This window comes from Bos javanicus, chromosome 1 (assembly GCF_032452875.1).
Source record: "Bos javanicus breed banteng chromosome 1, ARS-OSU_banteng_1.0, whole genome shotgun sequence".
NCBI classification, from domain to species: domain Eukaryota; kingdom Metazoa; phylum Chordata; class Mammalia; order Artiodactyla; family Bovidae; genus Bos; species Bos javanicus.
This window is the reverse complement of record NC_083868.1, coordinates 45,445,580-45,458,795: the sequence shown is the minus strand read 5'-3', so window position 1 is coordinate 45,458,795 and position 13,216 is coordinate 45,445,580. Positions and strand designations below refer to the sequence as shown.

The 13,216-nt window shown below is 38.5% G+C and overlaps 1 protein-coding gene across 2 annotated transcripts in view; it reads right to left on the bottom strand.

Annotated features, from left to right (window-relative positions):
• Positions 1 to 650: 650 nt before the first annotated feature.
• Positions 651 to 13,216, bottom strand: part of ADGRG7 (adhesion G protein-coupled receptor G7) — a 66,565-nt gene continuing 53,999 nt past the window's right edge. The window contains exons 15-16 of one of the 2 annotated variants that reach the window (XM_061382728.1): positions 12,709 to 12,865; positions 651 to 5,489 (exon numbers count right to left, since the gene is read on the bottom strand). In XM_061382728.1, coding sequence (XP_061238712.1) covers positions 5,241 to 5,489; positions 12,709 to 12,865 — 406 coding nt within the window. In that variant the 3' untranslated portion in view covers positions 651 to 5,240. The remainder of the gene's footprint in view (positions 5,490 to 12,708; positions 12,866 to 13,216) is intronic. The other variant, XM_061382814.1, reaches the window with a different exon arrangement.

Genomic DNA, 13,216 nt, shown 5'->3' with positions numbered 1-13,216 from the left:
TTTTTTAAAGGAATATACTCATGTAATATGTAGGTGAAAAAATAATTTTAAAATAATTTCATCCTGTATTTAGAGTCACAAAATTCTAGAGCTGGTACAGAATTTACCTAGTAGTAGTAATAATGTTAATTGCTCAGTCATGTCCAACTCTTTGAGACCCCATGGACTGTGGCCCACCAAGCTCCTCTGTCCATGGAATTCTCCATGCAAGAATACCAGGATGGGTAGCCATTCCCTTTCTCCAGGGGATCTTCTTGACCAAGGGATCAAATCTGGGTCTCCTAAACTGCAGGGGGATTCTTTGCCATCTGAGCCACCAGTCCTGCCTTTTACAAAGGTAGAGCCTAGGCTTATGCCCAGAGAGGCAAATGTCTTGCTTTAAGTCACATAACTTGTAGCTGAGACCACACTGCCAGTCCAGAATGCTGCCCTAGTCTGCTATTACTTGGTAGGTACTATGGCAGAAAAATCAAATTTTTGTCATTGCAAAGGTCCAGAAGGTCTCAATATGTCATGATTTCATAGCAGATCATATCAAAGTTCAGCAAATTATCAATGTGATACTTACACGTGTAACGAAACTCTATTGAAAGAAGATAAGAATTGGACTATAGTTCCCTGGGAAATACAGCTTTTAAGAGATAACAGCGTAAGATCATACCACTCTGCTTTCCTTTTATTTTTTTCTTTGTTAAAATAAAGGGCTAACATATCAAGCATTGGGATCTTTCAGAAACATGGTCAACCACTTGCAAAAAGAATTTATGACCTTTTTCCACTTTTTGAAACAATTCAAAAATCAGGACTTTAAATACTAATTCCCGTATATTGCTACTGAGAGTATAAAATGGCAAAACTACTTTGCAAAACTGGCAGTTTCCTGCATAGTTAAATATACACTTACTTTACGACTCAGTATCACACTATACTAGATATTTTAAGAGAAAACATATCTACACAAAGACTTATAGAAGGATGGTTGTATCAGTTTTATTCATGGTTTTCAAAACCTGAAAATGACCAAATGTCCCTCAACTAGTGAATACATAAACAAGACGTGATCTAGCCAAACTGAATTTTACTCAGCAATAAAAAGCAAGCCACTGATATATACATATAACATGGATGAATCTCAAAGACCCTATGCTGAATGAAAGAAGGCAGACTCAAAAGAGGATACGGTCCTATTCACATGGCATTCTGGAACAGGCAAAACTAACACACGGTGGTAGAAAGCAGACCAGTGGTTACCTGGAGCTGGGAGGGGTGAAGCAAGGTTTAACTGGGGCAGAGAAGGCTACAGGGTGAAGGAAATGTTCTTAATCTTGTCTCACAGGTGTACACATTTGTTAAAACTCATCTAATTATACACTTAAAACGGGTGCATTTTATTGCATGTAAATTATATGGCAATGAAGTTAATTCTAAAAGTTAAAAAAAAAAAGCAAAACAAAATTAACTCCAATAACCCAAATTAAGGAAAACCACTTCTATATTTTTTAAAAACCAAACAAAAATAGTCTTCAGTGACCCACTTGAGAGATTGAAGATTCCTATGGTGCACTGTCTTTGTATTGTATAACTTTTGTATTGTATGCATGTGTGCTAAGTTGTTTCTGTCATGTCTGACTCTGCAACGCCATGGACTGTAGCCCTCCAGGCTCCTCTGTCCATGGGATTCTCCAGGCAAGAATACTGGAGTGGGTAGCCATTCACTTCTCCAGGGATCTTCCCGACCCAGGGATTGAACTCAGGTCTCCTGCACTTTTTATAGCAAAAATATAAGCTCACCGGACATGTTCCTTGGGTATTGATCTTATCCTTCTCTTCTTACTTATTGCTCCTATGATTATTTTCTCTTCTCCAGATTTTCTTCCTCTATTTTTCAGCAGCTTTTATATTTTTTTTCAAATACACATTTTAATGTAAGTGAAGTAATACACTTCATGTGTAACATTTGAATCTCCCTAAGGTTTTTGTGCGTGTTAACAAATAGTTGCTAATCTTCTCCAAGATTTAGTGTTTTATTTTAAGAAAGGGTGGATAGATGCCAAAAGAAAGCATGTTGGAGAGGAAAAAATAACTTTGTCATGGAACTCCACCCAATTGTTACACGATATAATGAAGGGTGAAAGATGGCCTGTGTCTGTAATACATGATTCCTTTGGCCGTGGTTGGCATATTTATACCCCTGTTATTCATTTTAGAAGTTTTTACATAATCCCTAACCTATTCCTTAATACAAAATCATTCCTTAATACAAAATACTCTGCCTGCATGAAGACATTGAAACTCAAGAAATGCTAAACGTGCCCATAAATCTTTTGGATATCTTGAATCAAATGCAGAGTGAGCATTTTATTATATTATAAAGAGAGGAAACAAACTGAGGGGAAATAATGTCACTAAATGTAATAGTTAAAGGGTTAATAGCCATAATAAAAAAGAATTGATACAAATGTATGAGAAAAAATAACAGTTCAATTGATAAATAAACTACATAAACATATGAATAATTTTAAAAATAAAACACCACCAAAGTAAACAGTATACAAAAAACTGTTTATGGTAATCCATAATGTTGGTCACATTTTTGTCAAGACAACAGTATATACAAGGAATTTAAATGTTCATCCCTTTGACATGTTTATCATCATCCTGAGAATTTATCTTCAGGAAATAATTTAAAAGAAAGGAATATATATATATACCAGTTTATTAATCATATGTCACTATAATATTAAAAATTGAAATGATCTATACTTCGTGGCCCTAGTGGTAAAGAACCGGCCTGCCATTCGATCTCTGGGTTGGGAAGATCCCCTGGAGGAGGAAATGGCAACCCACTCCAGTCTTCTTGCCTGGAGAATCCCAAGGACAGAGGAGCCTGGTGGTCCAAAGGGTTGGACATGACTGAAACAATGTAGCACAAAGACATTCAATAACAGAACAACTTGGTAAGGTATGCTATACTATGCAATTATTACAAGAAGTGGGGAAATGTAACTAAAAATCATAATACATTTCATTTGCTATAATTACAGCTGTTTAAATTCTTATGTATTCACACAAAGAGTAGAAGAGAACATTAAAAAAAAACACAGACATTATTGATAGGTCAGGGAATTACTGATTTTGCTATTTTGAAAAAGATAATTTATAAAGATCTTCTAAAATTGCCATAATATGGTTAGCACAAGGTTTTTAAAAATGTAAACAGGAAGCTTCTTCCTCTCTTAGCAACTGGCCCCTCCCCCTCTAGCCCTCTGTTTCCCACCCCATCCCACCCCCTCACCCCCGCCCCTGGGGATGGAAACAATCCTGGTGGCTCTACTTGGACCTCATCTGAGGAGCCAGGTCCTAAAGATCCCAGGGTCACGGTAAGCGGATCCCACAGGGCTAGAGAGCTCCTGTGGTTGACTGGCTGGTATGATACAGTCAGCACTTCTGGCCCAGGTTTTCCAAGCATTGGGCAAGAATGCCAAGCTCTTCTGAAGGAGGCAATGACAGTGCGCTTGAAAATGATCTCCTTTTGTTGGTAACGGGGGGAAAAAAAAGAGGCAACATGAACTTCAAAATGGAAAGGGTAAAAGAAAAAGCAATTCAGACTGACGAACAGTAATCTCTGAATTGTTTAGACCCAGGAAAGGAAACCCTTTCAAAGTCAGGATGGTTTTTCCTCTCCAGTTGTATCACTAAACTAAAAAAAGATTCCCAATCAGTGCATGAGGTAAAGGCTTAAATCAACAGAATTATTTCCAAGAGGTAGAATTTCAGGGAAGGCAGGGGAACATCAATGTTCGCCTGACTTAGCCCCCACAACACGCACAGTATGTGGTTCTTTCGCATTTATGGTAGAGCCTTTCCAGGAATGGTATAGGGAATTTCGGTTTGCTGCACCTCCCAAAATGCTGGAAAAAGTACAGAGAAAACTAAAACCACCAAGGGAACACATGTTTCACCCTCCAGCTAAATGTCTCTCTTTGGTGATTTTTTTTCTACATTTAAAGAGGCCTCCACTTAAGGTTTATTTTCATCTGAATATAAATTCCAGGACATCAAGTAGGTCAACCGCATCTTGTAATTTTCCCAAAGCCCACCCCCTATCTAGGGATGTCACTATAACACCACTAAAAACACTGACCTCAGAGAATTGCTTTACTTATTCTCTTCCTCTTATATTTTCCATTATCCTGTAAGGTCTCAATTATACTACAGATGGAGTAGGCCCTTGGCTCACCTAGAAATCCGACAGTCATTTACAACCATTTCTATAAAAAACACATGTTCTTTGAGGCATGGTGAGAATGGTATGCCACAGCTTACTTGACATTTGTTAGTCCCTTAGCTCAGTGCACTCACAGCAGGTGCCTCGTTCGTGACAAAACAGAACACAGCATTTCAAAGACTCTATCTCCGAAGTCCGAAGTCCGGTGGGAGTGCTCTCCAACCCAGTGGAGGTCATTTTTTATTTAGGAAGCCATTCATAATTCCAGTGTTTGAAACCTCATAAGCAGCTGGATCTTTTAGAAGTCATAAGGGGTGATAGTGACTAAGTTTTCATTTTCTGAGCCTCACTGTCATTTCATCAATAAAAGGTTAGATGTATCAAGAACTGGAAGGAAATAGAGGCTTTAGCAACCAGCTCATTTTTCTATGTCTCACTTCCCAATTCTCATGGAATCAATTGCTCTGGGCATAAAATATGCTTTTTGTTTTAACAGGAAAAAAAAAAAAAGCCTTTCCAGAGGTTAAATAAGTGCAAAGTTCTTGACTGGAAATAAAAGTACAAGCACATACAAATTTAATATATTCACAGATCAGAAGTATGATACATACAAGCAACTCCTTGTAGTGTTCACCAGAAATCATTTTGTTCTGGGGGGGTAAATTTTTCTCTTCCTGTCCTTTTTGGTAAATCGTAAAAGAATTTGTTTTAGGTTCCATATTTTTATCAAACTTTGTCACACAGACTTTATGATGTAGGGAGCAATGATAATCGAATTATCTTGAAAGCTGAGTGGAACTCTTCATTTCACTGGGGTAAGACTCTATTGAATAATAGAAAAACTACCAAATCCACCATTCCTGATGATAATAAACAACAAGTGTTATCTAAGTCTTAACTTTAAGCAAAATATACTGAGGGAGATTTTATGAGAAGACTGGATAATAAAGGAAGGAAATGGAAAAAGTGAGCTGAATAAAAAGAGGGCCACAAAAGGTAACAGTTTTACTGTCTAGGTGCTTGGGTTTACTTGATCACTCTCAGACATCTCCTCGCTAAGTGTAGATGGCTCCAGCAGCCTAAAACGTTCATTTAGGGCTGGAAATGACCGGATCATGTTATACATCCTCACATGCAGCCTCGGCTTTGACGGCAGCACCTTCACTCTCCCAGCGGTGGACGACAATGACTTCAATACTTCGGAAGCTTTGCTCTGGAAGATTTTTGTTCTCACAGTGTAGAGGATAAAAATTTGCAATCCCTGGCAGACAGAATAAAAGTTTAATATTAGATAAGTATTGAGACACAGAATCAGGGAAGAAATTGTATTTCACCCTGCCACCCCACCCTTCTTTGTGGCTGAGAACCTGAGTTTACCAGTCTGCAACGTACTGCTACATACTTTTTTTTCTATGAAGATTGAGGCAATGTTCTTCTCATATTTGAAGAACTGTATGTAAGTAGTAGACTTAAGAGACCTGAGTTCAGGTCCCCATTTGTCACATGTTGGCTGTGCAAAGGACAGGCTTGTTTTCCTCCTGACACCAACCAATTCTGACACCAACTGGGTGTCCTACAATTCAATTCTGATGCTAACTACACAGAGTCCATGTCAGACCCTACAGGCAAAGGGCTCAGTCCCACAGGACTGCCCTCATAATGGTGCCAGTCATGGGTATTATGTCCCCAGGCAATCTACTCTTCTGTTCAACTTGACTACTGCCTCCCCACATCAGGTTGGGTAATTTGCTAGAAGGACTCACAGAACTCACTCACAACAGAGTTTACTTACTGTTACCTGTTTACTATAAAGGATACAAGTCAGGAACAACCAGTCAGAAGAGATTACAGGGCAAGAGCATGGAGCTTCCATGGTCCCTCTGAGTGTCACCCTCCCAGCACTTCAATCTGTTCACCAACTTGCAGGCTCTCCAAACCTCTTCATTTAGGGGTTTTTATAAAGGCTTCAATGGTACCCCACTCCAGTACCCTTGCCTGGAAAATCCCATAGATGGAGAAGCCTGGTAGGCTGCAGTCCATGGGGTCTCTAAGACTGAGCGACTTCACTTTCACTTTTCACTTTCATGCATTGGAGAAGGAAATGGCAGCCCATTCCAGTATTCTTGCCTGAAGAATCCCAGGGACAGAGGAGCCTGGTGGGCTGCCGTCTATAGGGTCGCACAGAGTCGGACACAACTGAAGTGACTTAGCAGCATAAAGGTTTCATTACACAGATGTGATCAATTAAATCATTAGCTGTTGGTGAATGACTCAATATCCAACCCTTCTCCCATCCCTGGAGGTTGGGGAGTGGGCTGGAAGTTCCAAACTTCTAATCAAGCCTTGGTCTTTCTGGTGACCAGCTTCTATCCTGAAGCTATCTAGGGACCTCAGCCACCCGTCATCTTATTAGCATGCAGAAAACTCAGGGAGTCCAAAGATTAAAGGATCTGTGTGCCAGGAACTGAAGACAAAGACCAAATATTTAGTATACCACAGTAACTTTGTTCTTTTTTTAGTGTCTGTGATCTTCAGTTTCCTAAATGGGTAGATTGACCATGGGTTCCCTAATTCTTCTTACAGTTCTAGTATTCTGTGATTCTACATTTCTTGAATTTTTGGTAAAATAACTAGAAATGTGATACATTTAAGGACAAAAAAAAATTTAATCCACTTCTATTCACTGCTTTTCTGTACTTTACATAAGAAGACCAGATATGCATGAGGAATTAAACCACAGAAGACTGAACACTATTTCCCATACAATTTCAAAATGTATAGAACCACTTTTTGCATTCTTATTAATATCAGACACATGCTTGTCATTCAATATTCATCATTTAATCCTTCTCATTTAGTCCTAATATCAACCCTATAAAATAAGGTTTATTACCCTATGTTATGACTTCCCTGGTGGCTCAGAGGTTAAAGCGTCTGCCTCCAATGCGGGAGACCTTGGTTCGATCCCTGGGTCAGGAAGATCCCCTGGAGAAGGAAATGGTAACCCACTCCAGTATTCTTGCCTGGAGAATCCCATGGACAGAGAAGCCTGGTAGGCTACAGTCCATGGGGTCCCAAAGAGTCAGACACAACTGAGCGACTTCACTTCACCCTATGTTACATATAAGGAAACTATGGATTTTCCAGGCAAGAGTACTGGAGTGGGGTGCCATTGCCTTCTCCTAAGGAAACTACAGTTTAGATAAATTAAGTAACTTGCCTAAAATTAACACAACCAGTGATCAGTAGAGTCTGGAACTAAACTATATGTTTGGCTCCAAAACTCCAGTATCTGATACATTACTCTGTCTCTTGCTTGTAATATAAAGGTCGTATAAAGTACATTATAGCATCTAAAAGACCCCTGATAATTCCTCATTAATATCCTTTGTGGAAAAGTAAATAACATCCATAGTTGAGTTGAGAATATTGTACCAATGTTCATTTCTTGATTTTAACAATGTTATACAAGATATTATCATTGGGAAAAGCTGGGCAAAGAGTATAGGGGAACTGTATACTGTCTTTGCGATTTCTTATGTAAGACTATTTAAAAATATAAAAACTATTTTAAAAAATTCATGGATGTCTCCCAGATTGATACCTACTAGGCCCAAGCCTTAAAAAGATTATTTCTAGAATCATATCATATGAATACCATTACAGGAGACTTCTGGTGCTATGGTTAGATAACTCTGAGCGTTTGACTAATAGGATCAATACATATTGGCTAGGGATACACTAGATCTCTGGCCAAAAGCAGGAAGATTAACTTGATTGTTACCCAATGGGTGGTATCTACTCCCCTGAAGAAGGCCTTGATGACACGAGGGTGTTTTCAACGGGACATAGGTTTCTGGAGGACAAAAGTGGCCACTGGTCATCCTGATTATTCAAGGGAGAGAAATTTGCTTTGGAGACATGAAGATCTGGGCCCTGGAAAAGCATCATTTTTGTGCAGTACATGATTTCACCTGGATTTTCCAGAATTCAAACTCTAAGGTAAAGATAAGGCTGGATAGAATTTCTGGTTGTACAATAATTAGGAAAAGACCTAGACCATGAAGAATTCATAAAGACACTATCCTGCAGGATCCTGTGCTCCCTAAAATCCCAAAGATGTTATCTGAAAAGACAAAATGTATGGGTCAAACTAATTCTCGCTAGCACAAAGATCAAATTGTACCTTTTAAGTAATACTTGTAACACTCAGTAAAATATTTATTAGAATTATAGATTATTCTAAACCTAGAAGGAGCCTTCCATGTGAACTAAGCTAGTTGTTCCTACTCCTTAGTATCCATAACAATTACTTGGAGCCCTTGTTTAGCATGAAGATTTCTAGCTCTTACCTCACAGGTTCTGACTGAGTAGGTAAGGGGTGAGGCTCAGGAATCAGCATTCTAACACATCATGTAAATTCTGATGTAGGCAATATTCAGGCCCACTTTGTAAAACACTGTGTTAATGTTAACAGCCCCACTTCATTATATATTTTACCTGCCTCAATCAGAAAAGTTGTGTGACTCCTAAAATCATATGAATCATTCATTGTAAAGCTGGAAAATAGCTTAAATCTCTTTTTAGTTCAATGCTCTTGCCAAATGACCACCTTCAACTTTACCATAAAGTATTAACATTTTGTAATGAGTCTCTATTTTGTAATATGTCTCTCCTGTGCATGGAGGAGAAAATATCCTTGCCTAGCTCTTCTTTTAGATACTTTTCTAAATTACCAGTCACTTTAGGTGATAATTCCATGATTCGGCTGGCAATCCCAGACTAAGCTTACACTACTTATTGTCCTTCTGGGGAGTTTCCCTTGGGTGTTGCAACCAGTAAAGGTCTGCCTTATAGCCATTCAAATTTGGTGGCAGGCACACATCTACTTTTTTTTTTTTTTTTGAAGGATAATTGCTTTAGAGAATTTTGTTGTTTTCTGTCAAACCTCAACATGAATCAGCTATAGGTATACATATATCCCCTCCCTTTTGAAACATCTATTGTTTAATGGGATTATTCTCAAAAAATGCCTGAGAGGGCTGCCTGGGATACAGGGCGAGGTCCTACAAACATTAAACATGGTGGCAGCAATTCAGACAGCCAAGCAGCTCCCCACACTGCACACAGCTCCCCGCACTTGAAGCTTACAGGTAAATAATCTATGTGGATTGTATCAGTGTCACTTTCCTGAGTTTTATTATACATATTATAGTCATATAAGATGCTATCACTGGAAGAGCTTGGTGAAGGCTACATAGGAACTCTCTGTACTATTTTTATAACTTCTTATGAGTTCAAAATTATTTCAAAAAATATTCTAAGGGGTTATATAAGACTGAGAAGAAGAAAAAAATTCTGACCTGTCTCAGTTTTTCCACAACATAAAAATCTCAATAAAGTCTACGCAATTTCAATGGGAAAAAAAAAGATTATTGCCAAGAATTAAATGCCAAGCTAATCTGGAATCCATGTGCCATGGTACCTAAAGAAAAATTATCAGCTAGAAAAGTCCTCATTAGTATTTACTAACTAACAATTAAACAATTACTCCAAAAACATCCTATCATTAATGAGAAATTCATTAAAATTAAAAAGTCAAAATAACATGACATTCCAATATAGAAGGACTGGCAAAAGGCATTGGCGGTAATGTAAGCTGATGCAGCCACTGTGGTACACAGTATGGAGGTTCCTCAAAAAAACTAAATATAGAACGACCATATGATCAAGTGGTTTCATTCCTGAGCATATAGCCTAAGAAAACAAAAACAATAATTCAAAAAGATATGTGCACCCAAATGTTCATTAACAACATTTACAATAGCCAAGATATGGAAACAACCTAAAAAGAAGAGTACATTAATTATCCTGAAGTATAAATTCACTCTGCCAGCTCAGAAAAGATGAAACTCCATGTACTGATGGAAAAGCCCTTGTAATACATTTCATCAGAGCAAAAGGCAATGTTCACTATAGGAAGAGGCACAGAATAAGAAGCACAGAGAGAAATTCCTGATCTTAAGGTAAGTCTTTCAATAATGCCTCCTTGTTTTATTTGAAACTTTTGACATTCCCCCTGTATAATACATGGGCTTCCTGGTGGCTCAGTGGTAAAGACTGCATCTGCTAATGCAGGAGATGCAGATTTGATTGCTGGGGTAGGAAGATCCCCTGGAGAAGGAAATGGCAACCTGCTCCAGTTCCAGTATTCTTGCCTGGGAAATCCCATGGACAGAGTAACCTGGCAGGCTACAGTCCATAGGGTAACAAAAGAGTCAGACACAACTTAGGAGCTAAACAACAACAATATATAATACACAAATACGAATGAATAAAAACAAAAATGTTCTGAAGTCAAACAAAATTTTTTATTTTCAGTTACCATTTGGATTCATCTATATGACTATTTTTTCATGATGAAAATCAGAAGGTGACCATAATTCTTAATCTAAATGTTGAGCTTCTCACAGTGGATACTCCCAAAATGTTAACAAAATGGTTTCCAAAGAAGGAAAGAATATAAATTTTCCATTCAGATATTTTAAACAAGTATGGATGAAATTTTTAAAAGATTTATTATTTTAAATATATTCTTGAGATAAGACTCAAGAATAAAAGCATTTTCAGTCTTATGTGTGACATCCTACGTATGTCACAAAAACAACTTCATAAGGTTCTGTTCCTATCAAAGCAATTATTTCCAATTATTTTTCAATAAAGTCTTTTAAAAGTTAAATAATCATAAAATTTCAAAAAAGGGAGAAAAAAAATTCAGCCAACCCCACAGGGGTCCAGGCTCCAGGGACCAGTACAACACTGACCATACTAACCACCGTGAGGCTCCTTGAACCTGCTGCATGGAAGAGAAGGAAAGGTGGTGCTCGCCAGGCTAGCTGCTTGACAGAACCCCTTCTGCTTGGAGGACTAACATGGTTCAACTCTATTGAAATTATATTCCATGAACTCCAGCTCAGGAAAGGATATAGTAGATAAGCCATAAAAATATTTTTCTTCCGCTTTCCTCAAAGTGTATTAAAAATAGAGTCACCTAAAGTTAACTAAGCAGTGACCTTCAGAGAGTTTTAAGATAAGAAAGTTTGATCCAGGGTGGTATCATCTCTGCCACTGCATGGTCTGCTACTGAAAGGTTGTTACTGAACGAAAAGACGCCGGGATTCTTGGCCTCCAGAGGAGAAGAATTCAATCCAGGGCCAGAGACAAGGCTTGATCACTCAGAGCTTTTGTGTAATAAAGTTTTATTAAAGTATAAAGGAGAAAGAGAAAGCTTCTGACATAGGCATCAGAAGGGGGCAGAAAGAGTACCCTACTGTTAGTCTTCAGTTGGATAGTCACTAGCAGTCTATTAATGAAAGAAAGGAATATCTTAAAACTCAGAATGGCACCAGGCCCCTCATCCATAAGAAGCATTTAGGGATAATCTTGGCACCAGATGATTCATCCCGGGCCATAAAATGATTGACTTGAATCTTATAGAAGGGCAGATTACCATACAAATAGTTTTGTTTACATAGATTGCTGCTGCTGCTGCTGCTGCTAAGTCGCTTCAGTCGTGTCCGACTGTGTGCGACCCCATAGACGGCAGCCCATTAGGCTCCTCTGTCCCTGGGATTCTCCAGGCAAGAATACTGGAGCAGATTGTCATTTTCTCCTCCAGGGGACCTTCCCAACCCAGGGATCAAACCCTGGTCTCCTGCATTGCAGGCAGATTCTTTGCCATCTGCTGCTGCTGCTGCGTCGCTTCAGTAGTGCCCGACTCTGTGCGACCCCATAGACGGCAGCCAACCAGGCTTCCCATCCCTGGGGTTCTCCAGGCAAGAACACTGGAGTGGGTTGCCATTTCCTTCTCCAATGCATGAAAGTGAAAAGTGAAAGTGAAGTCGCTCAGTCATGCCCGACTCTTAGCGACCCCATGGACTGCAGCCTACCAGGCTCCTCCGTCCATGGGATTTTCCAGGCAAGAGTACTGGAGTGGGTTGCCATTGCCTTCTCCATTACATAGATTAGGGGAACAATATCTGAATATAACATACTGGTTTGTCAAGTAGGTTCTGAGCCATTAGGCTGAACCAACTTGAAGACAGAGTCTGGGGTAAATGCATAGTATATCAACATAGCTTAAGACAAACATTTCCCTAAGAAAAATGCATTGTTAACTCAAGGTTTGAGAATAGTTAACTTCAGGTGAAACCAGGTGTCAGTATGGCAACACAGCATTTTAAGAAAAACCTCCTTTTAAATTTGTATGGCAAAACCAATACAATATTGTAAAGTAAAAAATAAATAAATAAATAATAAAACTAAAAAAAATTTTTTGTATAGAGAAGGAAAAAAATATCGCTAGTTTGTTTCCTCCTCCCTCTTAAGAGAGACACTTGCAGCCTATTTCCTCCATTTGGAGACCCCTGGCCTTCCTGCCTGTTACCCTCTCACTACCTTCAGACTAATCCATACCATACCTGAGTTGTGTTGAAAACGCAGAATATGTAGCTGAAGATGAGCCTGATATCATCATTATCAGTTAGCATGAAGTATGCCAGAATCCAAGTAATTCCAAAGACGACTGCAACAGATAATGTGCTAAGAATCTTCTTTAGGGATGAAACCTTCTTTGTGCTAAATAAGAGAAAGCAAGAAAGAAAATAGGGTTCAATTCAGGTTCTTGTTTTTTTAATATCATTGTTAACCTCTTATTGAAAATACATGTCCAGCTCCACATATACACTGTTCATTAAACAACATTATGCTTCAGGTAGAAAAACCTATGTCACTCTGGATAAAATATATGTATATGAAAAGAAAGAGAGAGAAAGAAAGCAAGGAAGGAAGAAAAGAAGACAAAACGGTGGTATCTGTTTAAAAGCTCAAGCATAAATACTTCCTTAAATATAGGCAAATTTCACAAAGAATCAAGTTTTCCTTGGAATGAAATTTGATTTTAGTGATTATTACTACCGGATCAGTAAT